General features: G+C 48.8%; 3 protein-coding genes across 7 annotated transcripts; 1 reads left to right on the forward strand and 2 right to left on the reverse strand.

The window, feature by feature from the left end:
- Positions 1-319: 319 nt before the first annotated feature.
- NRM (nurim) lies at positions 320-3,682 on the reverse strand. 2 transcript variants are annotated; one of them, XM_059399756.1, is made up of 4 exons: positions 3,134-3,413; positions 2,360-2,556; positions 1,567-1,743; positions 320-1,205 (listed from the first exon to the last, which is right to left on the reverse strand). In XM_059399756.1, the coding sequence occupies exons 1-4, from the start codon at positions 3,264-3,266 to the stop codon at positions 924-926; spliced, it is 789 nt and encodes a 262-aa protein (XP_059255739.1). In that variant the 5' UTR covers positions 3,267-3,413; the 3' UTR covers positions 320-923. The 2 variants fall into 2 exon arrangements, with proteins under 2 accessions (XP_059255739.1, XP_059255740.1); XM_059399757.1 differs by lacking the exon at positions 1,567-1,743 and having other exon boundaries at positions 3,134-3,682.
- Positions 3,683-6,543: 2,861 nt separating this feature from the next.
- Positions 6,544-21,760, reverse strand: MDC1 (mediator of DNA damage checkpoint 1). 4 transcript variants are annotated; one of them, XM_059399758.1, is made up of 15 exons: positions 21,053-21,760; positions 18,865-19,003; positions 17,588-17,968; positions 17,433-17,502; positions 15,659-17,118; positions 14,702-14,767; positions 14,444-14,536; positions 12,934-13,701; positions 12,779-12,822; positions 10,074-12,326; positions 9,872-9,991; positions 9,561-9,743; positions 9,334-9,459; positions 9,112-9,222; positions 6,544-7,306 (listed from the first exon to the last, which is right to left on the reverse strand). In XM_059399758.1, the coding sequence occupies exons 2-15, from the start codon at positions 18,998-19,000 to the stop codon at positions 7,139-7,141; spliced, it is 5,979 nt and encodes a 1,992-aa protein (XP_059255741.1). In that variant the 5' UTR covers positions 19,001-19,003; positions 21,053-21,760; the 3' UTR covers positions 6,544-7,138. The 4 variants fall into 4 exon arrangements, with proteins under 4 accessions (XP_059255741.1, XP_059255743.1, XP_059255742.1 ...); XM_059399760.1 differs by having other exon boundaries at positions 14,444-14,533; positions 21,053-21,759; XM_059399759.1 differs by lacking the exon at positions 21,053-21,760 and adding an exon at positions 20,890-21,030.
- A 1,855-nt stretch (positions 21,761-23,615) lies between these two features.
- On the forward strand, positions 23,616-27,503 carry TUBB (tubulin beta class I). The gene is made up of 4 exons (XM_059399762.1): positions 23,616-23,857; positions 25,481-25,589; positions 25,859-25,969; positions 26,262-27,503. Exons 1-4 carry the CDS (start codon positions 23,801-23,803, stop codon positions 27,317-27,319), a joined length of 1,335 nt encoding a protein of 444 aa, XP_059255745.1. The 5' UTR covers positions 23,616-23,800; the 3' UTR covers positions 27,320-27,503.
- Positions 27,504-27,922: the final 419 nt, after the last annotated feature.

The following is a 27,922-nucleotide window of genomic DNA, read 5'->3' on the forward strand; positions in this document are numbered from 1 at the left end:
CCCGTGGGGAACGGGACGGCAGTAGAGGTACTCCGAAGCCAACAGCTATGGGAACTGGATCCCACAGCAGAGCCGCTGTCCCACTGTTTGCCTTCAACCTGTCTCCCTTGGGTTCCCTGCTCTGCAGCGAGGCAAACTGGAGGATTTGGAGGAAGGGGGACTGGGCCTCTCTGGGGAAACGGTGTTGGGCCTGACCGCAGCGGTCGCCAGAGGGCGCGGTGGTTGCCCAGATTCCAGTTTGATGTGCCCGGCTCCGCTTGCCCTCCTTTCCAAAGTCAGCCCCTCTAGCTAGAGAAACACCGATAGACTGCATACCATATGTAGAAAAAACAGGCTGAATTTTATTTTTCTGCTGCGCGTGTTCCTCGGGAGAGCAGAGAGCTCTTAGTCACCCAAAATGAAAAGCGAGAGGATCCTTTCAACTAGGTTAGAGGACAGAGCCTAGGGCCAGCGCCTAAGGAGCAGGCAAGGCTAGTCAGGGGGCTGGCACTCGGAGCCTGGAGGGCAGGCATTATCAAACCTGCAGACCCTGGTCCCACTCCTAGAAGGGGAAGCCAGAGGAGGAGAAGGGGGATCCCTGAGGTGCAGAAGGGAGTAACAGTGGGAGGGAAGTGGTCAGGTCCTCCCTTCTTCCTTATGAGGAGGTTCTTAAGGTGTGTATGTTTGGGGGGGGGGTGTCAAGCCCTGAACTGAGGAGACAGGTAAGTTCCCTATCCCCTCTTCCAGGCTGGTGAGAAGTTAGATCTTGGAGTCCAGTGGTTGAAACTCAGAATTTAGGTTATGGTGCTGGGCCCAAGGAGTGGAAGCTCAAACAGGGGAAGGGACAGCCCCTTCAGTCCATGAATTTCGGCTTCTGGTCTGAAGCAGCCAGGGCCTGGATGTTAAAGGAGAGAAAATGCCGGGCTTGGAACCAGGTTAGCTCCTCACTTGGCCTCACCTTCCTGGGGCCGGGAGAGCAGGTGGAGTTTTCTTTGTAACTGGGCCCGGAGGTAGCGGAGGTCTTGCTGGTCAAGTCCATGAGCCAGGCCCAGATAGAGGGTAAGGAGGAGAGCAAGGAGGAGGCGGTCAGTGCCCAGGGTGGGTACGACCCACAGCACCGTCAGCAGTTCCACACACACTGGGTGGCGCAAATGGGAGAAGAGTCTTAGAGCCTGGGGAGACTTCAGGGCCAGAGGCTCACCAAGCCCCAGCACATGGTAGTACACCTAGAAGGGAGAACAGCTTAGAAATGGGATCAAGCCCCTTTTGCAACTTAGCGATCTCTTTCCTCCCCTTCCAGGAAACTTCCCCTTCTGTAACTCAGGCCCAAAGACCACCCTCCTGAGACCAGGACCCCTGATCCTCATCTCTGGTTCATGAACCTTCCCCAGTCCCAGTAGGCCCATGGTTTCAGGCCTTTGACAGAACGCTGAGGGGAGACTGTCTTATAAGAAAGGAAGGTAGGTAAGGGAGTTGAAAGAAGAGGAAGGTGGAAGAGCATGGGAGAAGGAGGAGGGAAATCCTTGGAAGGGAAAAAGGCATTCTGGAAGGAATCCTAGGTCTCAGGTAGGAATCTGGGAGCCTCACCTGTTTGAGGCCCATGAGCTCGGCGTAGTCAAAGACGAGAAGGATGCTGAAGATGAGGAGCCAGGATATGACGTGGAGCACAAAGCAGAGCAGGGGCACCCAGGTGGCCCATGGTTCGGCCCGAGCCTCCCACAACACAGGGCCTCTAGGTACAGGTTCCCAGTACCGCATCACCAACTGGGGAAGGATGTGGGGCTGGGTATCTCAGCAGCCTACCTTGAAAGACTTAGACCCAGAGGCTGCCCCCCAACCCAGGCTGGCCTGCAGCTCTCCCCACCTCTACATGAACATCACAAAAAGTCACCACATAGGGGTGGTGGGGGTCCTAAGTGGGGGTCCTAGGGTGGGGTCCCAAGGATGTAAGGATGACCTATATCTACCCTGAGGGCTTGCAGACCAGATGGGGGTAACCAGATAGGTACATAAAGTACCAAGCACTCACTGAGAAGACAAGTGAATGCTAACTGTGAAGCCTTCTCTTGAGACCTAGGGAAGAGGTTTCGAAGAAAGGGTAGCCCTGAAAGAGATGTCACTAAGGGGAATCTCAAGCAGAACAACATGAACAAGGTTGCAAAGGTGAGAATGCACATATCTGCTTGGGGAATGAGTAATGGTACACCATTCTTGATAAGGAGAATATGTGCTGTAGAGGAATGAAAGCTGAGATGAGAGTCCTCAACACCCTCAGTTCTCTTCCTAAACCCACATTTTCAGAAGGCCTTTTGCCGCTCCAGTCTAGGACACCCTTATCACAGACAGTTTCTCTTGGGACTCAGTGGCTAAGGCCTCATACCTGCAAGGCCAGGGCAGTGCATGCGACATACAGTGACCTCTGAAGGACCCCGAAATATCGAGACATCCACGCCTTCACTGTCTCAGTTGCCATGAGGCTGTGCTGCCCCACAAAAAGTAGGAGGAGACCCAGATCCCAAGCCAGGGGGACAAGGATACTGCGGTCCTGCAGGGCAGCCAGCCATCCCTGGCGGGCATCTAGGGGGAGTTGAAGAAAGGGACAAAAGATCAAGAGGGTTAGGGGAAACATCCCCTATCCTACTCTCTTCTTGGGGCCCCAGGCCATTTCCCCTTAATGCTTCAAGAGTCTTAATGCTTCCTCTCCAGGCTTTGCCTACCTTTTCCATTCCCTGCTTCTTCCCTTTTCCCCAGGCCTCCTTCAGAGTGGGGAGGAATATGGCTGAAGAGGGGACTGACCCTCTTGTTTCCGTGGTCTAAATGCTCCCTCTTTCGAACACTCTTCCTTCCATATTCCTCTCTTTAAAGCACTTTCTTTCCTCTGCTTATCGCCCTTTTCCTCCCCACCCAGTTCTCGTTCTCTCTCTCTCTCTCTCTCTCTCTCGCGCGCGCGCGCGCGCGCGCGCGCCTCTCCAAACCGCTAATCTCTGAGTTCCTAATTTAGCCCTCTGGTCTGCCCTGAAGCTTCTCCAGCTTTCGCAGTTCTAGTTCCCTCTCCCGGACTTCCCCTGTCATTCGTCTCCAAGCCCCGCCCTCCCTCCCTCTCGTCCGGCTCCACCTCCATCCCCAGAGCTCATCCTTGATCCCTCCCGCTCACCCGGACCACCAGGCTCCGGGATCCCTCCAAGAAGTGGCCGAAGAGAGGTAAAGCGCACGAACTCCACTCCGGTGCCAAAGGCCAGGATAAAAGAGGCGAGGGCAGCAGGGATCAGGAGCAGAGCTGGGGCCATGGCGACACACGGAGGGGTGGGGAAGAGGGCGGGCTTGGGATTCCCGCGGCCGCAGGCTCCGCCCTTCGGGTCCCGCCCGGAAAGGCGGGGCTCCTTCGCTCAAATGCCGGGGTTCGGGTCAGCCGTGCGCCCTTTTTTCTGCCGGCTGGGCGGGTCGCGGGGGCTTTTACCCAGACCGCAGTCTCTGCGTCACAGAAGGGAAAGTTAGAATTCCGAGTGACAGATGGAAAGGGCAGCGGCTCTATAGCCCTTCGTGTGGATTGAATCGTAGATCGGCTAGTTGTCTCAGCTGAAATGAAGACAGTTCCTCTCTTTCAGGGTTCTTGTAGAAACCGAGAATTATGACCCCCCCTTTTCTGTAACCTTAGCCAGAAAATCTAGCCGGAGTCAGAGTTACAAAGCCTCAGTTAACACTTCAATAATAAACGGCGACAGAACGGAAGACTGTTGACCCAGACTGAGAACCCAAAGCTCTGAATCACCTTTTACATCTTGTTAAAGAGTTAGTGACTATTTTACCATGTTTATTCTGTAACTTGTTCACTCCACTTGCCAAGGACAGAAAACTTCTCTGTAACACAGATTATTTCTAATAATGCCAAAGGCTGTTGATTTGCAATCATGAGAGTAACAATGTTAAAATATTTGTGATAGAAAATTGTATTTGTTGTGAACTTTGTAGTAGGTTAATTTTATCCAAGCCTGTGATAATTAACTATCTATGACTTCACTCTGCAAGCTTATTAGATTGACCCCACTTACTAGTGAGAAATCGCTAAGATCTTTTGTCTAAACATATTTTTCCTTCAGACCTGTTTGTAATACCTACAAATACTTCTGAAAAGCAAAGTAAAAGAAAGGTTTTCCTCCATCAGAATTTTTTTTAAAGATTTTATTTATTTATTTGACAGATCACAAGTAGGCAGAGAGGCAGGCAGAGAGAGAGAAGGAAGCAGGCTCCCTGCTGAGCAGAGCGCCCAATGCGGGGCTTGATCCCAGGATCCAGAGATCATGACCTGAGCTGAAGGCAGGGGCTTTAACCCACTGAGCCACCCAGGTGCCCCTCCTCCATCAGAATTAAAGATCATGTTGTTGGGACGCCTAGGTGGCTCAGTTGGTTGGACAACTGCCTTCGGCTCAGGTCATGATCCTGGGTCCTGGCATCGAGTCCCGCATTGGGCTCCCAGTGGGGAGTCTCCTTCATCTCTGACCTTCTCGCTCATGCTCTCTCTGTCTCTCTCAAATGAATAAAATCTTAAAAAAAAAAAAAAAAAAGACCATGTTGTTAAGGACCTAGTCACAGTGGCTATGACCATAGCAGGGAACTTAGACATCATTAAGTGAAATCCTTTAGCTTACAGACAGAAGAAATACAAAAAAAATTTACCAAGATGGGATGCTTTCGGCTCATGAATTGCCAGGTAGCACCCCATAGCCTTTACATTCCTCCACCCCAAGACTCAGTACTCCTACCCTCCTTTCTTAATCAATGCTGTTGTTAACTGTTACCAGACATCTTATGATTCCTCTCCAGATGCACCCTCCACCCTGCTTTCTGCTTCAAGAGGTTGTCCTGAATGGACTGTATCAATGAAAATCACAGCTTTTATTGAGGAAGCCCTCTCTGCAAAACTGCTCCCTCCTCTCAACCTCTAGGACTTAGAGGTGGTCACAATAGAGCTATAGGTACTGGAGTAGTGCAACATTATGATTTCTCTACTCTTCCAATTTCTTTGTAAATTTCACTTTATTAAACTCTCTCCAAATTGCCCTAATTTGACAGTTGTCATTTCTTGCTGGGACCCTGAGTGATAGAGATACTTCTTATTTGTGCTATAAGCTATAGAATTTATTGGAAGTGTAAGAAAAGGTCTCTAGTCTCCAGAAATTTAAACTGGGGCACTTCAGTGTCACTAAGAGTGCACATGAGTGCTAAATAGGGATATAGAGGCAGCTGGTACTGTAAGGAATCCCCTGGACCTCCAGGCCATAGACAGTTTCACAGAGTACAGGCTGAGTTGTGCAATGGGACTAATATTTATTTGGGTCCTACCATGTGCCACACCTACAATGGCTGTGCTTAACATATATCGAGACATGTTCATGTTTAGAAATCAGCAGTGTTAAAAGTCAGTAAAGCTTGTGCTCATTCTACTACACCAAAGTTTTACAAACTTAAGTATAATTCACTTGCAGAAAAGTCACAAACTAATCACCCATCTTTTTTTAAAGTGAAATTCACATAACAAAATTAACTATTTCCAAAAAAAATATTTTTTAAAGATTTTATTTATTTATTTGACAGAGACCACAAGTAGGCAGAGAGGCAGGGAGAGAAAGAGAGAGGAGGAAGCAGGCACCCTCTGAGCAGAGAACCCGATGCAGGGCTCGATCCCAGGACCCTGAGATCATAACCTGATCATAACCCACTGAGCCACCCAGGCGCCCCCCAAATTAACTATTTTAAAGAGAAAAATCTAGTGACATTTAATACCTTCATAATCTGTGTAATCACCATCTCTATCAAGTTCCAAAGTAAAACCCCAGCATTCCAAAATAAAACCCTGCACACATTTTCCCCTTCTCCCAGCTCCTGACAACCACCACTCTACTGTCTCTATGCATTTACCTATTCTAGGTATTTCATGTAAGTGGAATCATCCCAGGTGACTTTTTGTGTCTGGCTCCTTTCACTTAGCATAATGCTTTGAGGTTCATCCTCAAAACACTGTAGCATGAATCAGTACTTCACCACCTTTTATGGATGAATAATAGTCCATCGTGTGGATATGCCACATGTATTTATATTCAACTGCTGATGAACATTTTTTTTTCACCTTTTGGCTCTTGTTTTTTTGTTTTTGTTTTTTCCTTTTGACTCATGTTAAGTGCTGATATGAACACTGTGTACAAGTGTTTGTTTGAACACAAGTTTTAATTCTTTTGCATATATACCTACTAATGGAGTTACTGGGTCATTTGGGAATTCTATGTCTAATTTTTTGGGAAACTGTCAGACTACTTACCACAGCAGCTGAACCATTTATATTCCTAGAAGCAATGTATAATAAAGGTTCCAATTTCTCCCCATCATTGTAATCAACCAACTTTTAAAATTTAAATTTAAGGGGCACCTGGCTGGCTCAGTTGGTGGAGCGTGAGACTCTTGATCTCAGGATTGTGAGTTCGAGCCCCATTTTGGGTACAGAGCTTACTTTAAAAATAAAATAAGTAAAATTTAAATTTCAGGTATGTTAAAAGAAACTGCACTACACCATAAGGCACAGAGTGAATATTTATTTATCAGAGGTTAAACCTAAGCTCTAATTTTTATAAATACTGGAAAAGCAGGCCAGAAAAATGTAGCAATTTGCTCAAAGTCAAAGCTAAAGAACGCTTCTAACAAGATCGAGTGAGAAGAAAGGAAAATATTTTAGAGCGTTCCATAATCCAACCTTAAATTACCCACTCCAAGCATCCCTTTAAGTTCTTGACACTAAAATTCTTTCCACTATCTTTCAGAAGATGAGTAAGAATCCCAGTAAAAGAGGAAGAGAAATGGTTTGTTTCCAAACAGGAGGCAGGACACTGTGTGTTCCTCATAGCACTAAGTACATCAGTCCTGCTAAGGGTAGCCACTTAAGAGATGAGTATGGGATTACCCAACTCTTAAGTGGTTATTTAGGAAATCTGTGGCTCTAAATCTCCCTATCTTTTTGGTTACCCGTAAACCTTTTCAGCCCCCCCATGTTCCAAGACAAATCAGGTCAGTATATCCAAAACCTATCTAAAACCCTAGGTTCTTTCTTCCAAATATTTTCTAACACTTTATTTACTGGTCTAGGAGGGAAAAGAGTACTGTGGTTACATTTTCAGGAGGATGACATTTCCAAAGTGGAGAGGATGAAGGCCTCTGGCTTGGCTTCCTGCTTCAGCACTCCTGTCAGCAGGAACTCAGGTGAGAGGATGGGCAGCCCAACCCGAAACGGAATAGAGCATCGAGGGAAGTCCTGGGAGCATGTAATCACAACTCTCTGAGGCTGGGGAAAGACAGAGCAAAGACAAAGTCAGGAGTGAAAAAGAATCCTAGAAGTAGGTTCAGAATCTACTAATCAGTTTCAGCATCACTGAAATAGACCTCTGATATGAAGCATACTTGCTAGAAGTACTCTTGCCAGAAAAGCTAAACCTGGATTTATTCAATCTTTTTAAATTTAATAGTTTACAGGAAATGTAAAAGAACAACATAAATTACACAACAAAGGAGCAAACAGAAAAACCCAGACTCAGACATTCTAAAGAACAACTGACCTGGTTTCTGTAGGAAGTCAATGGAATAAAAAAAAGGTTAGATGGGTTGGGGAAGATCTTTTCTAGAGTAAAAGAGAATCAAAGATATGCAAGTGTGGCAATACATGGGAATTGTCTGAATCCTGACTTGAATTTTAAAGAGACATTTTTGGGGGCGCCTGGGTGGCTCAGTGGGTTAAAGCCTCTGCCTTCGGCTCAGGTCATGATCCCAAGGTCCTGGGATCGAGCCCCGCATCGGGCTGTCTGCTCCGCAGAGAGCCTGCTTCCTCCTCTCTCTCTTTCTGCCGGCCTCTCTGCCTACTTGTGATCTCTGTCAAATAAATAAATAAAATCTTTAAAAAAAAAAAAAATAATAAAGAGACATTTTTGGCCAACTAGTGAGATCTGGCTAATGGAATGTAAGAAAATGACCAAGAAACTATTGTTAATTTTGTTATGGATCAATAATGGCGTTGTGATTATGTAAAAAAAAAAAAAAAAAGAAAAAGAAAGAAAGAAAAGAAAAGAGAAAACAAAAACAAAGTGCATGGTATCTCAGAAAGTATACTTTAAGTATATAGAGAGAAATAATACGAAGTTTGCAGTTTCTTTAAAATAATTTAGCAGGGGCGCCTGGGTGGCTCAGTGGGTTAAAGCCTCTGCCTTCTGCTCAGGTCATAATCTCAGGGTCCTGGGATCGAGCCCTGCATCAGGATCTCTGCTCAGCCGGGAGCCTGCTTCCCCTCTCTCTGCCTTGGCTCTCTGCCTACTTGTGATCTGTCAAATAAATAAATAAATAAAATCTTAAAAAAAAATAATTTAGCAAAGAACAAAATGATAAATGGAGAAAATGTAGCAAAGTCTAAACTACCTTGTTAAATCTGAGTGATTGATATATGGGAGGTTCACTGATAATGGAAGTTTTCTCTCCCTTTGCATATATTTAAAAAATTTTAAAATATAAAATAAAAATAAATCCACTCAGGGGGGTGCCTGGGTAGCTCAGTGGGTTGAGCCTCTGCCTTTGGTCCAGATCATGATCTCAGGGTCCTGGGATCAAGCCCCGCATCGGGCTCTCTGCTCAGCAGGGAGCCTGCTTCCTCCTCTCTCTGCCTGCCTCTCTGCTTACTTGTGATCTCTCTCTCTCTCTATCATATAAATAAATAAATAAATAAAAATAAATCCCTCGGAATCAGCAGACTTCTTCATTCCTATCCCTTTACATACTACAGAGCTTCCCTTCACCCTCTCACTTCTTGTGTTCCTGTCCATGTTTGGTTCTCCAACCTTTTCCCATTCTAGCCACCTCTTTACTTGCTTTATTTTTTATTTTTAAAAAATATTTTATTTATTTATTTGACAGGGATCACAAGTAGGCAGAGAGGCAGGCAGAGGTAGGGGGCAAGTAGGCCCCCTGCCAAACAGAGAGCCCAATGCAGGGCTTGATCCCAGGACCCGAGCCGAAAGTAGAGGCCCAACCCACTGAGCCACCCAGGCGCCCCCCAGCCACCTCTTTAACTGCCACCTCACCAGATCCAGAACATAGCACTCATACCTTATAGGACCGGGGCATGCTGGGTAGTACAGTGCCTCCACAGCAGCTGATGATCTCTCCCATCTGAGGTGGTGGGGGCTGGACTCCTGGGGTCACGTGGATCTCATAGCCCTAAGAGGAAGAAAATGGTGGAGGTCATAAATGTATGCCCTGACAGGCAGTGAATAGCTGGGGTGCCTCTGGAGGGAAGGCTGAAGCACAGGGCAGAAGATAGCCTCTCACCTCCAGCAACCTTCGTTCCCGAGCCCGGCTCAGGGCATCTCGAAGGCTGAAGCCGAAGTTCTTCTCCTGCTCAGGATCAGTCACCACATATTCATCCGGGGGCAAGAAGCAACCAGCTTTGCGGGACTAAGGACAGTACCAGTGAGCACAAAAGCTCAGCCCAGCCCACCACCCAGCTCTTCTGCCATCGGTGACCTCTGATGGTATGTCCTCTCTTAGACTCTCACCTGGTGCAGCCAGTCCAAGGAGAGGATGGGGATCCCCCGCCCCAGGGCACAGAGGAACTTGACTGTGCGTCGGACTCGATCAGTCACTAGGTGGGAAGCCTCTGCCACTGAGCTGGCCAGACTCCCCCCCAGGGCCAGCACTGCCCGCTCTCCACGGGCATCCACCACTCCTGTGAAAAGTACCTGTGGAGGGGTTAACCTGAGCTGGTCACAGCAACCTGTACCATCTGCGCCTGTCTCCAAACCCCTAAGGTCTCCTCCCATCCTCCCTTGTCTGTCTCCCACCAAGCCCCATGCCTTTTTTCTCCTACTTTGGGGGCTGTGGACTCTTGGTTAGGTTTGGTGCGTCGAAGGCTGCGGCTTGGTAGTCCCTTGGGCTCCTCCTCTGCTTGGTCTCTCTTTCTCTTGCCTGGTCCTGGAGCCACTACATCCTGAGATTGAGAAAGATCTTGCTGGGGGTTTCTTGAGTCTCTAAGCCCTTTCCTAGCTTCATAGGCCCGGCCCTCTCCCTACCTCTTCCTTCCTTGGCCTCTCCATTGGATCTTCTTCCTCTTCCTTGAGGAACACTGTCTTCTGGGTGACTTCCCCTCTTTGGAGCCGTTTTTGAAGTGGGGGTGAATCTACAGTAGCCAAAGGCCTCTTGCAGCTCTGAGAGGCCTTAGGCAGGGGCTCTGGGGTGAACTCTGATCTGCCTGCTCCCTCTACCTTTTGGATTTGGGTAGCATGAGTGGGGGCCTCAGGAAGCTGGGCTAAGGCAGGCTTGGGTGTGGTCCTGAGGGATTCAACTACTCTCACTGCCCCTTGTCTCTGGTTCCTTGAGGACTGAGATTTAGATTCAGGGAGTGCAGAATACGGCTCACAGACAATGGGAGCTGTGAGGGACCCATATTTCCTAGTGGCCCTCAGCTTCCTGCTGCAATTGGCTTGAGAGATGGGCTCAGGGGGAAGAGGCTGGTCTGTGGGGACAGGAGACTGGAATTCAGGGGTGGTAAGAACTGGCCCAGCACTTATTCCAGAAGACCTGAGTGTCTTACCCTGAAAACCCTGAGCCTTAGGGGTGACCAGCTGATCTGTGGGGGTGAGAGATTCAAGGTCAGGGGCTCTGAGCTCAGTTGGTTGGGGGATCTTGACAAAGGACCTATGTGTCCTGCCCCGAGTGGCCCGAGATGTGGGCTCAGGAGTGACAGGCTGATCTGTGGAGAGGGAAGGCTGGAGTTCAGGGGCTGTGGGGGCAACTGGCTCAGAGGTCTTGATAGAGGATCTTTGTGTCCTGCCCCGAGTGGCCAGAGATATGAGTTTGGGGGTGACAGGCTGGTTTGTGGGGGTGGAAGCCTGGAGCTCAGGGACTGTGTAGACAATTGATTTAGGGGTCTTGCTAGAAGATCTAGGTGTCCTGCCCCGAGATGTACGTTTGGGGGTGACAGGCTGGCCTCCAGGGGTGGTAAGCTGGGGCTCAGGGGCTGTCGGGACAATTGGCTCAGGGGTCTTGATAGAAGACCTGGGTGTCCTGCCCTGAGATGTGGGTTTGGGGATGACAGGCTGGTCTGTGGGGATGGAAGGCTGGACTTCAGGAGCTATTGGGATAACTGGCTCAGGGGTCTTGCCAGAAGACCTATGTGTCCTGCTGTGAGGGGCCCCAGATGTGGGCTCAGTGATGACAGGCTGGTCTTTGGAGGTGGAAGGCTGGAGTTCAGGGACTGTGGGGACAGTTGGTTTAGGAGTCTTGACAGAGGATCTACGTGTCCTGCCCCAAGTGACCCTAGATGTGGGCTCAGGGGTGACAGGCTGGTCTGTGGCGATGGAAGGCTGGACTTTAGGAGCTGTTGGGACATGTGGCTCAGAGGTCTTACCAGAAGACCTATATGTCCTGCTGTGAGTGGCCCCAGATATGGGCTCAGTGATGATAGACTGGTCTTTGGAGGTGGAAGGCTGGAGTTCAGGGACTGTGGGGACAGTTGGTTGAGGAGTCTTGATAGAGGACCTACGTGTACGGCCCCAAGTGACCCTAGATGTGCGCTCCGGGGTGACAGGCTGGTCTTTGGAAGTAGAAGGCTGGAGCTCAGGTGCTATGGGGATAACTGTTTTGGGAGTCTTGTCAGAAGACCTATGTGCCCTTCCCTGAGTGGCTGTGGAGACAACTGGTTCAGGGGTCTTGACAGATTTATGGGTCCTGCTCTGAGATATGAGCTCAGTAGCGGCAGGCTGCTCCTTGGAGGTGGAAGGCTTGACTGTAGGGACTATAGGAACAACAAGTTCAGGGGTCTTGACAGAAAACCTATTTGTTCTACCCCGAGTGACCGGCAATGTTGACTCAGGGATGACAGGCTGGTCTTTGGAGGTGGAAGTCTGGAGCTCAGGGGCTGTGGGGACAACTAGTTCAGGGGTCATGACAGAGGACCTACGTGTCCTGCCCCGAGTGACCCGAGATGTGAGCTCAGGACTGAGGGGCTGGTCTGTGGGGATGGTAGAGTGTGGTTCAAGGGCTAAAGAAGAAACTGCAGAGGGTGTCTTCCTGGAGGACCCTTGGAGCCTGACTTTGGATTTTGAGTGGAGAGGCTCCATGTCTGAGGACAAGGTAGTCTCTGGAACTTCCTGATTCCCATTTTGTCTGGTTCTGGGAATGGGCTCTAAAGAAGATGGAGAGGGAGAATGGAAGGGCTGGGGCACAGGATTTTTTTGACTCTGAGAGAGGAGGGAGTTGTGGTGGAGGGCTGAGGCTTCAGGCACTGCAGGAGGCAGACAAGCATCTGCAGATTCCTGATCACCCTGAAGAGAAACAGAAGCAAGTGAGGGAAGAAGAGGCAGAGAGAAGAGAGACAGTACTTGGATATGTTCTTAATACTTGTTTATGGTTAGAGTGTGTTCCTGGCATTTCACTTATCTATGATCTCCCTTCCATGAGACTGGGAACTTCCTAGGGAGGGAGCAGTCCTCATTCTCACACACCTTTCCTCATGCCAGCAGTGTTCTCCACAGATAGATGATGATAATAAAAGGATGGTTGGAAAAAGGGAAAAGACATGAAAAAATGGACGTTCTGAGTCAGACAGAGGGAGATAGAACTTGGGAAACAGATATGGAAAATGACAGGTTGAAAGGAAAGGCACAGAAGCCAACTAAGGAGTGGTGACAACCGAAGAAAATCGGGAAGATGGAGGAGTAGACTAAAGCAAGGTCAGGTGAAGGGGCAGTGAAGAGGTAGAAAAAGCAGCTCTCACCGCAGAGGCCTTCTCAGCAGGTGGCATCTTGCAAGTCCAGTGGCCTAGAGAGAAAGTAAAAGCAAGTGGAGCTGAGGTCTAAGAGTCGAGACACTTAGGGGTTGATTAGCACAGGGGCTGTGTACCATCTTGGGTTTCCCTCTGCCTTCACTTACCTCTCTGCTGCCTCCTGGGGCTTATCGGGGCTCCATCTGACTGGTTCCCAGAAGCTCCTGGGGTTGAAGTGAGTCCCTGATGGTCTCCCGTCCCTGCTCTAGGCTCTGGTGTTAGATGGGAGGCCTGCCCTTCCTGGTCCTGGCTCCCTTTCTCTGTTTCCCCTCTCTGTGGTCCGCTCTCCAGTTTTTCTTCTGGTACCTCAATGCCTAATCCACTTGGCTCATCTTCTCTCTCTAGTACTAGTTTCTCTGCTTCTCTCTCAAATACTTCTCTTGCAAGAGTCTGCTTTCCTATCTCTTCCTCTTGTACTTCCCTGGGGATCTCAATTTCTATGTTTAAAGTCTCCGTATTCCTTTCAATACTTGCACTTTTTACCTTTTGGTCAGACTCTTGTCCCTGATTATCTCTAGCTAACATCTGTTTCCCTCTGGTTAATTCTTCTTCTCCTATAACATCTTCTCTCTCTTCTGCTGGCAGGTTCTTGGTTTCCCTGTTCAACAGTCCTCTCTCAGGGGTCACCCCCTCTGCTGCTTCCCTTGGTGTACCCATGTCGTTCTCCACAGTCTGCATCCCTCTGCCTTGAGTCCCCAGTGCCTCTTCATGAACTGGGATCTCTGGATGTTGGGCTTGTGGTGGTGTCCTGGGTGTAGAGGGGCAAGATCCATGGGCATCAAGATGGGCAGCAATGGGATGGGGCTCAGAGGCCTCAGACTCTCTCGGACAGAATGGCTGTGTTGCCAAGACTTCCCATGGCTCATCCAGGGCACCTGGAGGCAAAGAGTCAAAGAGAGAGAGAAATGCAGATTGAAAATTTAATAGGTTGAAAAAAGAGTAAGAGAAATTAATTTATAACAGGGGTGCCTGAGTGACTCAGTCAGTTAAGCATCTGCCTCCAGCTCAGGTCATGATCTCAGGGTCCTGAAACTGAGCCCCACATCAGGCTCCCTGCTCAGCGAGGAGTTTGCTTCTCCCTCTTCCTCTGCCCCTCTCCCCCATTCATGTGGGTGTGCGCGTGTGCACGCTCTCTCTCTCAAATAAATAAATAAAATCTTTCAAAGAAAAAATTCATGAATAATAAACCTAAGTGGATTATTAAAGGAAGGCTTGGAATAAAGAGGACAATTACTACATTTAATATTTGTCTAAGTTAAGACCCCACATGTGCATAGAAGTTCTCATAGCAGCCTCTTTAAAAATGATGGGAGAGGGGCACCTGGGTGGCTCAGTGGGTTAAGCCTCTGCCTTCAGCTCAGGTCATGATCCCAGCGTCCTGGGATTGAGCCCCACATCGGGCTCTCTGCTGCGTGGGGAGCCTGCTTCCTCCTCTCTCTCTGCCTGCCTCTCTGCCTACTTGTGATCTCTCTGTCAAATAATAAATAAAATCTTAAAAAAAAAAAAAAAAGATGGGAGATGGAGAAACATTAGCAGAAGAGTCAAAGATTATGAAAGAAACATGAGGGAAAAGCAATGATGCCAAGTTAGGGGCATGAAGGCTAGAATTTCTTATACCTGGGGCCTGGAAACTGCAACAGGAAGGGCCAGGGTCTTGGGGTAGAGTAACCAGGAAGGCCTGGGTAGCTTCATCCTCCATGCTCTGGACTGCTGGACAAGAAAAGCTGGCTCAAGCATAGCTCCTCCAGAGAACTCTGGGCTCCCACTCCTGGCCTCCTGGCCTCCCCACACCAGTATTCACAACCTTCAAGGACCACCAGTCTAGGCTCCCAGCTCCCACTTGTGCCAACATCCATATGACATGGATGTCCTTACCTTCTGGGCTCTGATTCTCTCTCTCCACAAAGCACTGGGTAGCCTGTAGGTCCAAGTCTTCAGAATCTGAGAGGGGAAAATATAAGACAGATAATAGAAAGTCCTATCTGGGGATACCTGGGTGACTCAGTCAGTTAACTGTCTGCCTTCGGCTCAGGTCATGATCCCAGGGTGCTGGGATCAAGCCCCCTGTTGGGCTCCTTGCTCAGTGGGGAGCCTGCTTCTCCCTCTGCCTGCTGCTCTCTCTCTGACAAATAAATAAAACCTTAAAAAAGGGGCACCTGGGTGGCTCAGTGGGTTAAAGCCTCTGCCTTTGGCTCAGGTCATGATCCTGCGGTTCTGGGCAGGGAGCCTGCTTCCCTCTCTCTCACTAACTGCCTCTCTGCCTACTTGTGGTCTGTCAAATGAATAAATAAAATCTTAAAAAAAAAAAACCTTAAAAAAAAAAGTCTTATCTGACACTTCCTTATTCTTTCTCTACCATTTTCTCCCTAGCCCCAAGCACTCTGTAATGGACCAAATGTTTATATCCCCACCCAAATTCGTATGTTGAAACCTAATTTCCAATGTGATTTTATTAGGAGGTAAGTTCTTTGGGAGATGATTAGGTCATGAAGGTAGAACCCACATGAATGGGACTAGTACCCTTGTAAAAGAGACCCCAGAATTCCCTTTGTGCCCCTTCTGCCATGTGACGACACAGTGAGAAGATAGCTGCCTATGAAGAGGAAGTAGTCTTCAGCAGAACATGACTATACTGGCACTCCGATCTTGGACTTCCCAGCTTTCACAACTATGAGAAAAAATTTCTGTTGTTTATAAACCAGCCAGCCTATGGCATTCTGTTATAGCAGCTCAAATAGACTAGGAAACCCTATAAGCATTCTTTTATTTATTTATTATTGTTATTTTTGCATTCTTTCTTTAAGGAGTCAAGGGAGGAAGTCCAGCACTTACCACCATGGTTGTCCCCAGAGTCCTTGGTCCTGTCCACATGTAATTCTCTCTCCCTTTCTGTAGGGGTTTGGGCTCCCTCTCTCTGCGGCTGGATGGGTTCCCCTGAAGTGCCTGTGTCCACCACAAGATCTGTAAGGTTCTCCCTCGAGACAGGGAGAAGATCCTGCTCCACCTGTGACACAAGGGATTCACCCTGGGCCCTTGCCTCAAGAGCTCTCTCTTGCTCAGGAACAGCTGCAGCCCATTCCATCCCAGCATCCCCTTCTGCTGGAAGCTGGCACTTTCCTGTATCTGCCACCACTGAGGCTGCTAAGGATGTGCCCTCTTCTGCACCTGTCTCACAGTCCCCAGGGGGAGGAGGCTGGGTTTCCTCTAGATGCATCACAGGCAGCTTTGCTTGGCCCCCTTCTACTTCCACATTTGTTTGATTTGTCCATACCATAGGCACTTGATGCTTCTCCACAAGTGTAACGGCTGGTCCTGATAGGGTTTTCTCCTCCACTTGTGTGTTGATGTCCACTGTGGCAGAGGCTTGGCTTCTCTGCAGATGGGCCCCAAGTGAGCTCTTATCTTCGTCCACCCCTAGATCACAGTCTTGGAGAGGAGACTGCCTTTTTTCTGAATATGCCTTGTCTATATGACACTTGGGAACAGTTCCTTTCTTTTCGATTGGGAGCCCCTCCTCCTCCGAGTCTGTGTCACTGTCTCTCCCAGCAGAGGTTTGGTTTTGCTCCAGAAGAGCCACAGGTTGGGCCCTGCTCTCTTCCACATCAGTACCTCTGTTCCATGTATCAGCTTGGCTCTCTTTCAGATGTGCCAAAGTGAGTGCTGCTAAGACTTCTTCCTCATCATCTGTATTGCTGTCAATCACCACGGAGGCTTGGTTTCTCTCCGGAGGGACTGCCAGTTGGAACTCACTTTCTTCCACATCTGTATCATTATTGGCTGGGCTCTCCTGCAGATGTACCAAAGCAGGTGCCTGAGGAATCTTTTTACTAATTTCGTGGAGAATTTGCCTCTTCTTCGTAGGAACTACAGCTGGGGTTGCGGGGATCCCTTCTTCTTCCACATCAGTATCACTGTCTGTGAAGCCAGAAGGCTGGGCCCTTTTCCAGAGGACCTCAGCAGGCCTGCTCTCATCCATATCTGTGTCACTGTCCTCCTCAGCAGTTTGGTTTCTTTCCAGAGTGGCCCCAAGTGGGACCACCCCATTCCTTGCATCCCTCTCAACCTCTGTGCCATTGTTCCTCTCCTTCACTGAACACTGATCCTTTTCAAGCTGGATTTCAGTTGCCACAGCTGTAAGCTGTTCTGTCTCTGCAGTGGAGCCTCTTCTGGCAGCTAAGAAGGCCTCTCCTGCTGCTGGATGCTGACTTTCTTCCTCATCTGTGTCACTGTCCAGGCTGAAGGCAAATGGTGGCCCAGGGCCATCTGGGGCAGGAGAAGGTCCTTCTTCATCACTGCAAAGGGAAGAGAAGGGAAAGAGTCTATAGCACCCGTTTCCCAAGAAGGAATACTCCGCTCAGCTATGAGCCCCATAAGGGCAGACACAAGGCAGTAGCTGTTTTTTGTTTTTTTGTGGGTGGTTTCTTTCCTCTCTCCAGCAATTAGTTCTCTACTTGGCACAATCAGAGGTGTTCAATCAAAGTTCATCTGAGTGAAAGAGTATGTGCGATTCCCCACTTTCATGATAAGCATCTCTTGCAGATGGATCCTACAGTCCCTGGTTCCTCCTCCTTTTGAAGACTCAAGTATCTGGCCCTTTGGCACTCACCTCTCTGGAACTACTGCTGCCAAAGGGGAGGTCCTTGGTCCTTTCATCACACACCTTTCAGAAGGAGAATCTGTCAAGAGTAGAAAGGAGTAAGTTGACTGTTTTATACTCACCATCTCCATCTTCTCACCCACCCTCCCAATACACAGACATACCTACTTCCTCCTCTGAGTCCTCAGCCAACAAGAGCCTCTGGGGTTGAGTTCCTCCCTGTACCCTGGGTGTCTCTTCTACAGTTAGAGGGCCCCGGGAAACAAAGGGCAGGGGGACATTCAGGCGATGGTACTGGCAGGGCAAGTCAGCAAAGAGAATCAACTCCTGGTCCCTCAGCCGGTGACTCACCCCTGGGCTTAGGACCTTAGGAGGCCTTAGGACTTGAGTACCATTGAGGCTGCCACAATCTTGGAGGACAGGCGCTTTGTCCCAGGCCAAAATTTCAATCACTGCATGTTGTTTGGAGATGGATGAAAAGGGTAGGGTCACAGAGCAATCAGGCATTCGGCCCACCATATTCTTCCCGAGATACAGGGGGAAATCTAAGAATTAAAGAGGCAGATAAGTTAAAGCTTGAGTCTTGGCCTGCTATCAGGAAAATATTCCGTTAAGTACTCCACTACTAACTCAAGATCCCCACACACATAAGAAAAACAAAAGACAGTCAACCCTGTCAGGACTCCCTCACTTTTTTTTTTTTCTTAAGATTTTATTTATTCATTTGACAGAGACACAGAGAGATCACAAGTACGCAGAGAGGCAGACAGAGAGAGAGGGGGAAGCAGGATCCCCACCGAGCAGAGAGCCTGATACAGGGCTCCATCCTAGGACCCTGAGATCATGACCTGAGCCGAAGGCAGAGGCTTAACCCACTGAGCTACGCAGGGGCTCCAGGACCCCCTTACTCTTGAGAGCTTTTCCTTATATCTTCACTTAATAAACTTGTCACTTTACTTACACAGACATACACATACATACACAAGACCGGAGAAGACCTAAGTATTGAAGAATAGAAGCAATGTGTTATTCATTGTTAATAAGTGTTATTCATTGTCAATACCCTATCTATCCATATTGGGTTTTTTCTGTTGTGGTGAAATATATGAAAAATTTACTATTTAACCATTTTTAAGTGTACAGTTCATTGGCATTATGTACATTCACATTGTTGTGCAACTATCACCACCATCCATTTCCAGACCATGCTGGATTTTCATATGAATCTCTTCATCTTCTCCTACCAAAGTAAAACTGAGCCCACTGAGCCCAGGGTACTTGCCTGAAACAATCAACTCAATCAGGCCCCTCCTCTGAATTCCCAGTGAAACATTTTTTCAGATCTCCTTGAAACATGTATAAGCTTCTTACAACCCTCCAACTACCTCCCCACAAAAATAAGAGGCCTATACCAGTACTTTAGTATCCAATAACCTCTGACCTTTTTCTGGTCCATGGGCACTACTGAAGATATGCAATCGCCCTACGGGCTCCAAGCTACACGGTAAGGATTCACTGCATCTCTCTGTCTCCTCCTCTTCTTCAACATCCCAGTTAACAGCCTGGGTGTCCTCCATGACCTGGGAAGGAAACGCATTATCATCAACTCTATCACAGGTCCACACACACAGCCTTGAAGAGGAGGCTGATAACTGGGGTAAATCTGGAGAGTTGTGATGGTTGACATTTCTCCTTCTGACAAGCATCCTGTTATTACCTTTCTGAAACATTCCAAAAATATTTGTGACTATAATAAATATAAATATTATGGGAGAGGGAATAAATATTAGAAGGTCCCAAGTACACAAACTATACAAATGCATGTGCTTACGTATAGAGACGAACATTTTGAGAAACAATGCTTAGCCTTATGGTATACAATACACTGCCAGTTTTCATTCTTTTTTCCCCCCATCCACTATTGTTTAAATGCTGATCTGCAACCCACTAAATTGATTTCACTATCCACTATCCACTGGGTTGGAACCCACAGTTTGAAAAAAACATTTTATTTTATTTTTTAAAATTTTATTTGACAGAGAAGAAGAGACATCTAGAGAGGGAATACAAGTGGGAAGTGGGAGAGGGAGAAGCAGGCTTCCTGCTGAGCCAGGAGCCTGATGTGGGGCTTGATCCCAGGACCCTGGATCATGACCTGAGCTGAAGGCAGATGCTTAACAACTGAGCCACTCAGGCGCCCCTGAAAAAAACATTTTAAAGGGAGCTAAACTTTGCCAAGCATCAGCTGTGTGTTGGGCACTGTGTTATGTGTCAGGCATAATAGACATATGAGGCATGCATTTGGGAAACCAAAGCTAAAAATATTAAATGACTTGCTCAGGATAACACAGCAGGTAGGTGGAAAGGACAGGAATAAATGTGCTTCTGCAAAACACAGGCTTTTTATATTTTACCAGAATGTCACAGTGTGATCAAACTAAGCTGCAAAGAATCCTAACAGCTGACATACATAGAGGTTTGCTATGTGTGAAGCACTGCTCTATTTACTTTACAATGACAGACTCTCTTAATCCTCACAAGAACCTTGTAAACTACTATTATTATATTCCATTTATCAGGCTAAGCAACTGAAACATAGGTTGGTTAAGGAACTTGCCCAAGATCACCAAGATACTGTCTCTGTTTAATATTTGGTGGCTTTCCATGCCCACGGGATAAAACAAAATCTCAACTCCTTCGCAATACCCTCCATGATCTGAACCTCAGGTCCTGCTCCCCTATACCAAAGCCTATGTTTCAGCTGCATGGACCTTCTTCCCAATTTCTGAACACCCTGTTCCTGTTGTTTCCAACCCCTGCATGCCTTAGCCAGTTCCTTGGCCCTTCATTCCTAGTTTTCTGGTCCAATTCTTACCCATAGTTTATGATTCAGTTCAAAGGTCACTTTCCTGGAATTTTCCTTGCCTTCTAGTGTTCTTCGTGTACCCACATGGTCCCCATTGGTCATTGAACTTGTACTTCCCCTAATCCTTCTCATTATATTGTAACCATTAATTCTATTTCTGCCTTCACAAACCCTCTGGAGAACCGGAGCAGCAGAACTAGCCCCATCATATTCATTCGACAGTACCTACTGTGCACCTGGTACTGCTCAAAAAGACAGTACCTATTGTGCACCTGGTACTGTTCAAAGAGCTCAGGATACATTCTTCACAAACCAAAGGTCAAATTAACCCTGCCCTCCTGATGAAAGGACAAATGAAAGGTGATGAAAAGTCAACACAATATGGGTGGAAATCACTCCGAAAGATGTCACCGCAGAGGTTAGCTGCTGACAGGGAAATTAGGCCGCGTCCACGGGGATAGTGCTAACTCTGGCCTAAAGAATGGAGAACTCAGCGGGAGCCCAGGGCCCTTGGAGCCAATCCAGTGGGCCACCATCTTTGATCTCCACCCCAGGGGGCTCCCTCCAGGTTCCAGGTCCCACGACTCCCCGTCTTCATACCTAAACTCGGGGAGAGACGTCAAGGAAGGATGAGTATTACAATCCGGAGAAACAAACTTCCAAGTATCTTCCGCCCAGTCGCACCCAAGGCACGCCCACCCCGCCCTCCGAGAGAACCAAGATGGCTTCCGAGGAGCGGTGGACGAAGCCCCCCAGAACTCACCTACTTTGAGTCCCCGCGCGCGCGCCACCAGTAACGGCCGCGACCCGGTTGCGGGGGAGCGCGGGACGAGAGGGCGCCGATATGCTGATTGGCTCCTGCTGCTGCCTGTCACAGCCCCGCTGCTTGACGATTGACGAAGCTCCCAACCCAGAGGCCCAGCCAGAGCCTCGCCCCCGCCCCCTTAACAGCTCAAAGGGGCGGCTTTTCCTGGGCGCTTGAAATTGATTGAGGGAGGCGGTAATCCGAGGCTGCCTTGCGCGCACGAAATGGCGCACCTCGATTGGGCAGCTCCAAGGTACAGCCCACCGCTGCTTCACCCTTCGCTGCCCACTTCCCGCGCAGATTTCCAAACCGCGACCACAGAGTCTGGGCGCCGCTGGCAGCTAGAGGGGCTTACTAGTGCAGTCGCCGGACGCGTCTACTACGGCGGTAGAACCTTCCTCGGTCCTCCCAGACATGGAGTCCGCTGACTCATGAGAAACGAAAATGAGGCGCGGGTTGCAGTCGTGGCCGGAGGCTGCAGTTTGGAGAACTGCCCGTAGGCGTGGCGTTTGATGCCTCTCCATCGCAGTGGAACTTCGGTTCCTTTTGATTTGGCTTTCTTTCTTTCTTTTTTTTTTTTTAAGTGGAAGTTCTGTCCTTTCCTCCCGGAGACTACATCCCTGATGGACATTTGGAGGTCATTTTCCTAAGGATCTGTAGGCGAAGAGGGAGAATTGTTTTGTTAACTATTTTAAAGGTTGAGGTCTTTCAAAAGGTGGAGGAAGGTTGATAAAAATCATATTTCATTATACTAAGACAAGAAGAGAATAGTAACAATTGGATTATGTATGTTGCATTCATTATCTCACTTTTCCGACCACAACAATCAAATAGGGAGTAGATTTTACAGAGGGAATTGAAGTCTGCGAAGTTACAGGACCTGCCAAGGTTCCTACAGCCAATGTAAGGGAAAAACAACTGAAACAAGTCCTGTAATTCTAAATTCTGAACCCCCCCCCCCCCCGCCCCAATAAAGTAATTGATTTCATTGTGATCATGCCCTGAAACGTAAAATACTCTTTGTTTAAGTGGATAGCGAAGGTCTTACACAAGTTGAGGTTTATTTTTTGTTTAGGTAAGGAGAAATGTGTTGAATGCATTGTGAATTAACAATAACCTTGGGGTGCCTGGGTGGCTCAGTGGGCTAAAGCCTCTGCCTTCAGCTCAGGTCGTGATCCCAGGGTCCTGGGATGGAGACCCGCATCGGACTCTGCTAGGCAGGGAGCCTGCTTCCTCCTCTCTCTCTGCCTGCCTCTCTGCCTACTTGTGATCTCTCTCTCTCTCTCTCTCTGTCAAATAAATAAATAAAATCTTAAAAACAACAACAACAACAACAACAATAACCTTGATACACGTCTTATTAGAGTGCTTACCACACTCCACTGCTTATACATTTTCCAACAAATTGCAAAATCCTGAAGATGGTGAACCAATTTTTACTCATTTTGTATCCTTAGCTTCTGGATTGGTGGACACTAAGTATCTATCAAAGGAATTAACCCCAAGAAGCACGTCACTCTGACTTGAGCCCATCCTATTTTCTCCCATCCGCCCCCCCCTTTTGTTTCAATCTTGAGGCTTTTGAAAGATTGCAAGGGCCAGCCATGTAGTCAAAGAATTCAGCAAACTGAAAAACACTTTCACCAAAATGTCTAGAGGCAGGCTGGAAGGCATTGAAATTTAGGCTTCTCATCCCTTAGTTCTCTGATAAAAGCAGTGTCTTCAATGCTGCTCGAAAGTCCAGAATCCCTTACATGGACAGAAACTAATGACTTCAGAGTCCAGATACCAGTTTTTCTAAACCATTCAACTTACTCTGTGAACACACCCTCAGACAATTACATCTCTAATTTGAAAAACCATTGCTACAATTCTGTTTCTAAACGTTATCACTAGAAAACTTCCAAGAAAACAGCAGGAGGGCAATGCCCACTTTCTTCCTGTCTGGGGGAGCAGCATCTTACTAGAGTTCAAGTCCTGGGTCACCAAAGGACCAGCTATTAGGTAGCAGAGCAAGGTGCCGCATTTCTCCCCAGTTTTCGCTGAGCTAAGCAGCCCGTTTCCCAAGAGCTACCGCAGTAAGGAGCTTTCAGGGCGTGCCCACTCCACCCTCCAACGCCTGGCACCCTAGGTATCCCAATTCCTGTATCCCCGAAAACTACGCCCTTTTAGTACAAAAAACTCAGGTATAGGTGAAAGAAAACTTGCTTAAGGTCATTTTTGATAAACAAACAAAAAACCTTTAAAAAAAATCCCAAAGCAAAAATCCACTATCCACCCATCCATCCCTTCATTTTGCAGCGTGGACAACAATGGAGGACTACAACTCCCAGTGAGACTTGCGTTCGTCCATCCGAGCAGAGACCAATGGATGTCTTATACGTGACTGGCATCGACTAATCAGGTCCAGCCTCGATAAGGCTTTGTCTCCCGACGGTGGCGCGGTGCCTGTTCTCCCGCCTCCCAGCCTAGGCGCACGCGCGCCCCGCCCTGCCCGCCTTCCCTCTTTCGCCCTCCCCTCTCTTTTCTCTCTCTCTCAGAACCTTCCTGCGGCTGCGTTCGGACCTTGCTGCTCCAGCCTCCGGGACACGTCCCATCCTTCCAGCCTGAGACTAGCAGTATAGAAAAAAATATATATATACCATATAATTTCTTGCCCCGTACACACCTTGAGGCGAGCAAAAAAAATTAAAATAAATTTTAACAATGAGGGAAATCGTGCACATCCAGGCCGGTCAGTGTGGCAACCAGATCGGTGCCAAGGTAAGGATTTTGAACCTCTTCTTTTAACTATATTTCTTTAGAGAAGAAAAAAAATCCAGATTAACGATGGCTGCGATATATATTTGCATACCACCCATCGTCAAGCTTTGCCCCTCAAAAGTTTTCCGTATATAATAGACGTTTGTAGCTAGAATTAGTTTGCGAAAAATGGGGAACTAGTCTTCGCTGGTTCATTTTGGTGGAAGCTGTTAAGGACCCTTCGGTTTTGGCGGTGGGAAGACCGTGGTTCCGTAAGATTTTATTTGAAAGTGTTCTAACGGTCCGAGGACGGGGAGGGGAGGGAGATGCGGAAACGTCCGAGACAAAGCGAGGCGAGGTTTCCCCATGTGCATCCACTCTTGGCTGGGCTTCGCCGGAGGGAGAAGGGGCGAGGCTGGGCGGCGCCTGAGGGGAACCTGGATCCCACCGTGGGGTGGGGGACGCGGTGCGCCAGGGTGGGCTGCACTGCTCGGTACCCTTCCCAAAAGATAGGCATCTCGCGCGCCCGCGATTCCCGAGGGGCGGTCCCGTAATTCTTTGTGGGTGGAAGAAGACTAATAGCTGCTGGATTAATTTTATTTACTTACATCTCCCGTAAAGAGACCCTCTTTGGGCGTGAACCAATATAAAGAAAGAGGGTAGGAGAGTCCTTTTCTTTAAAGGGTCCCTCAGGGTGGCGCCTGGGTGGCTCAGTGGGTTAAGCCGCTGCCTTCGGCTCAGGTCATGATCTCAGAGTCCTGGGATCGAGCCCCGCGTCGGGCTCTCTGCTCAGCAGGGAGCCTGCTTCCTCCTCTCTCTCTGCCTGCCTCTCTGCCTGCTTGTGATCTCTCTCTGTCAAATAAATAAATAAAATCTTTAAAAAAAAAAAAAAAAAAATAAAGGGTCCCTCAGGACTAAACGGTGGAAGAAAGGAAGAGAATCCTTATATAAAGCTAGGGGTAAAAAGCTAGCAAAGAAAGAAAATTCCGGGGCCAAGACAGGGGGTGGGGGATGTTTTCTTTGGTGGGTTTTTTTTTTTTTTCGCGCGGTTACAGTGTAGCGGGGGAAGGGCAGGGAGGAAGTGCTGTCGCTACGTTGTAGCAGAAGGGCGGGGCCTGGGCGCCCCTGGCGCGCCGGGACAAAGCGGCCCTGCCGGCCGGCTGGGGGCGCCCTAGCCCAAGCCGAGCCCCGCCTCTCGTGGGAGGTAGTCACACCACGCCCACGCGCGACATCTCCCATTGTCAGTCCCGCGGCCCCCGCGGGTGCCGCAGTCACGTGGAGGGCGGGGTTGGGGGTGGTCGATTGCGGCAGCTTCTGGTCTCTCAAACACTGGCCCATTGTGCGCGGTAGGAAGGTGTGCTTGTCCAGTCTGGTTGGCCGTTTCCATCTCCCTCTCCTCACATTCCCACCCTAAAATTATCTGCGATCGCAAGGCCTCCTCAGTTGCACCTCGTCTCACATTCCAGGCAATGAAAGCTGCAGCTTAACTGGGGTTGGGGATGTCTAGTAGAAGGATATGGCAGGCAGGGGGAGGCAATGCCACAGGCCCTAGAACCAGGCTTACCACGGGCGTGTCCGGGATTAAAATGTGTGTAGGTCGGGTGGGCATAATTGGTTGGAAGTCGCATTGCTTTCCCTCCGCAGTTCTGGGAGGTAATCAGTGATGAACACGGCATCGACCCCACTGGAACCTACCACGGTGACAGCGACCTGCAGCTGGATCGCATCTCCGTGTACTACAATGAAGCTACAGGTGAGGTTGGGAACCCAGGGAATCTTGGGTCCCATCTCCTCTTCCGCTTCTCTGGGGTCTCTTCCAGCCCTGGAGAACCTCTTAATATTTTTGGATGGATCTCTCCTTTTTTCAAAAGGAGGCCTTGGTTTGATTGCCCACCATGGGGCAAATGATCGGCTCCTGTGCCCCCCTGGTGGCCGCACTTGGAATCACAAGTTAGGGTCCCTGGCAGTCTCCCTGCTCCAGCTGATCTCCTTTGCCAATTTTGACTCTTTTCTTCCATATAGGTGGCAAATATGTTCCTCGTGCTATCTTGGTGGATCTAGAACCCGGGACCATGGACTCTGTTCGCTCAGGTCCTTTTGGGCAGATATTCAGACCAGACAACTTTGTTTTTGGTGAGTTATACACGTATTAATAGGTAATGCTATTCAGCGTATTTGAGTAAAGAAGACAGCAAGGACTAGGAGATTATTGATATACTGGAGTGCTAAACCAGGGCTGTGTTCTGAAATCTCTAACACAGGCATTGGTAGTAACTCCCTAGTTGGTAAATAATGGGGGAGGGATGTATTACAGGTGAGTGAGAAAGAAGGCACATTTGTGTACACAATTCCAAAAGTTAAAAAGTGGAAATTTGGTCCTTTATCTTTCTTTACTAATCAAGCCTGCCTCCCCACCCCATTCCAGGTCAGTCTGGGGCAGGCAACAACTGGGCCAAAGGCCACTACACAGAGGGTGCTGAGCTGGTTGACTCAGTCCTGGATGTGGTGAGGAAGGAGGCGGAGAGCTGTGACTGCCTACAGGGCTTCCAGCTGACCCACTCACTGGGTGGGGGAACAGGCTCTGGAATGGGCACCTTGCTCATCAGCAAGATCCGAGAAGAGTATCCTGACCGCATCATGAACACCTTCAGTGTGGTACCCTCACCCAAAGTGTCTGACACTGTGGTCGAGCCCTACAATGCCACCCTCTCCGTCCATCAGTTGGTAGAGAACACAGATGAGACCTACTGCATTGACAACGAGGCCCTTTATGACATCTGCTTCCGCACTCTCAAGCTGACCACGCCAACCTATGGAGACCTGAACCACCTTGTCTCAGCCACCATGAGTGGTGTCACCACCTGCCTCCGCTTCCCTGGTCAACTCAATGCTGACCTCCGGAAGCTAGCCGTCAACATGGTGCCCTTCCCACGGCTCCACTTCTTCATGCCTGGCTTTGCACCTCTGACCAGCCGTGGAAGCCAGCAGTATCGGGCCCTCACTGTGCCTGAACTCACCCAGCAGGTCTTTGATGCCAAGAACATGATGGCTGCCTGTGACCCCCGCCATGGCCGTTACCTCACTGTGGCTGCTGTCTTCCGTGGGCGGATGTCCATGAAGGAGGTAGATGAGCAGATGCTCAATGTGCAGAATAAGAATAGCAGCTACTTTGTGGAGTGGATCCCCAACAACGTCAAGACAGCAGTCTGCGATATCCCACCTCGTGGCCTCAAGATGGCAGTCACCTTCATTGGAAATAGCACAGCCATCCAGGAGCTCTTCAAGCGCATCTCAGAGCAGTTCACGGCCATGTTCCGGCGCAAGGCCTTCCTTCACTGGTACACAGGTGAGGGCATGGACGAGATGGAATTCACTGAAGCTGAGAGCAACATGAATGACCTTGTCTCCGAGTACCAGCAGTACCAGGATGCCACCGCAGAAGAGGAGGAGGATTTCGGTGAGGAGGCTGAAGAGGAGGCCTAAGGCAGAGCACCATCACCTCAGGATTCTCCATTCCCTCAGCCTTCTTCCTCAGCTGCCCCTGTCCTCTCCCTCAGAATTACATTTTCTGCCTCTGTCTCTTTTTTCCTTTTTTGGAGGGGGGTGGTCCTAGAACACAGTGCCTGACACATAATAGGCGCTCAATAAATACTTGTTGTTTGTTGAATGTCTCCTCTCTTCCACTCTGGGAAACCTAGATTTCTGCCATTCTCAGTAACCCTGTATTTCCTTTCGGTGTCCCCTTCTCCCATTTGTCCAGTTGGTATTTCCCTTTGTTTTATAAGATAATTCTCCAAGAAGCTGGGTCTCATCAGATCCCATCTAGAACCAAGTGCTTAAAACCCAGTAGATCGCCACCATCCTAAGCCCATGTGGTAGCCCCGGGGAAAGGAAACAAAGCTACCTCATAGCAGTAGAGGTACCTATAAGGAAGGGGTAGGGTTTTCTATTCTAGAGCAGTTTTGGAGAGAGATATCCAGGCTCTTGAGTCCTAATTTCCAGGAATTTCCCTGCTCCTCTCAGCTTCAGGAGAGGTGTTGACAGTATTATCTGTATTTTCCCGTCTTCTTCCAAGCTGAGTCCTGA

Source organism: Mustela nigripes, chromosome 5 (genome assembly GCF_022355385.1).
Source record: "Mustela nigripes isolate SB6536 chromosome 5, MUSNIG.SB6536, whole genome shotgun sequence".
Taxonomy (NCBI): Eukaryota; Metazoa; Chordata; class Mammalia; order Carnivora; family Mustelidae; genus Mustela; species Mustela nigripes.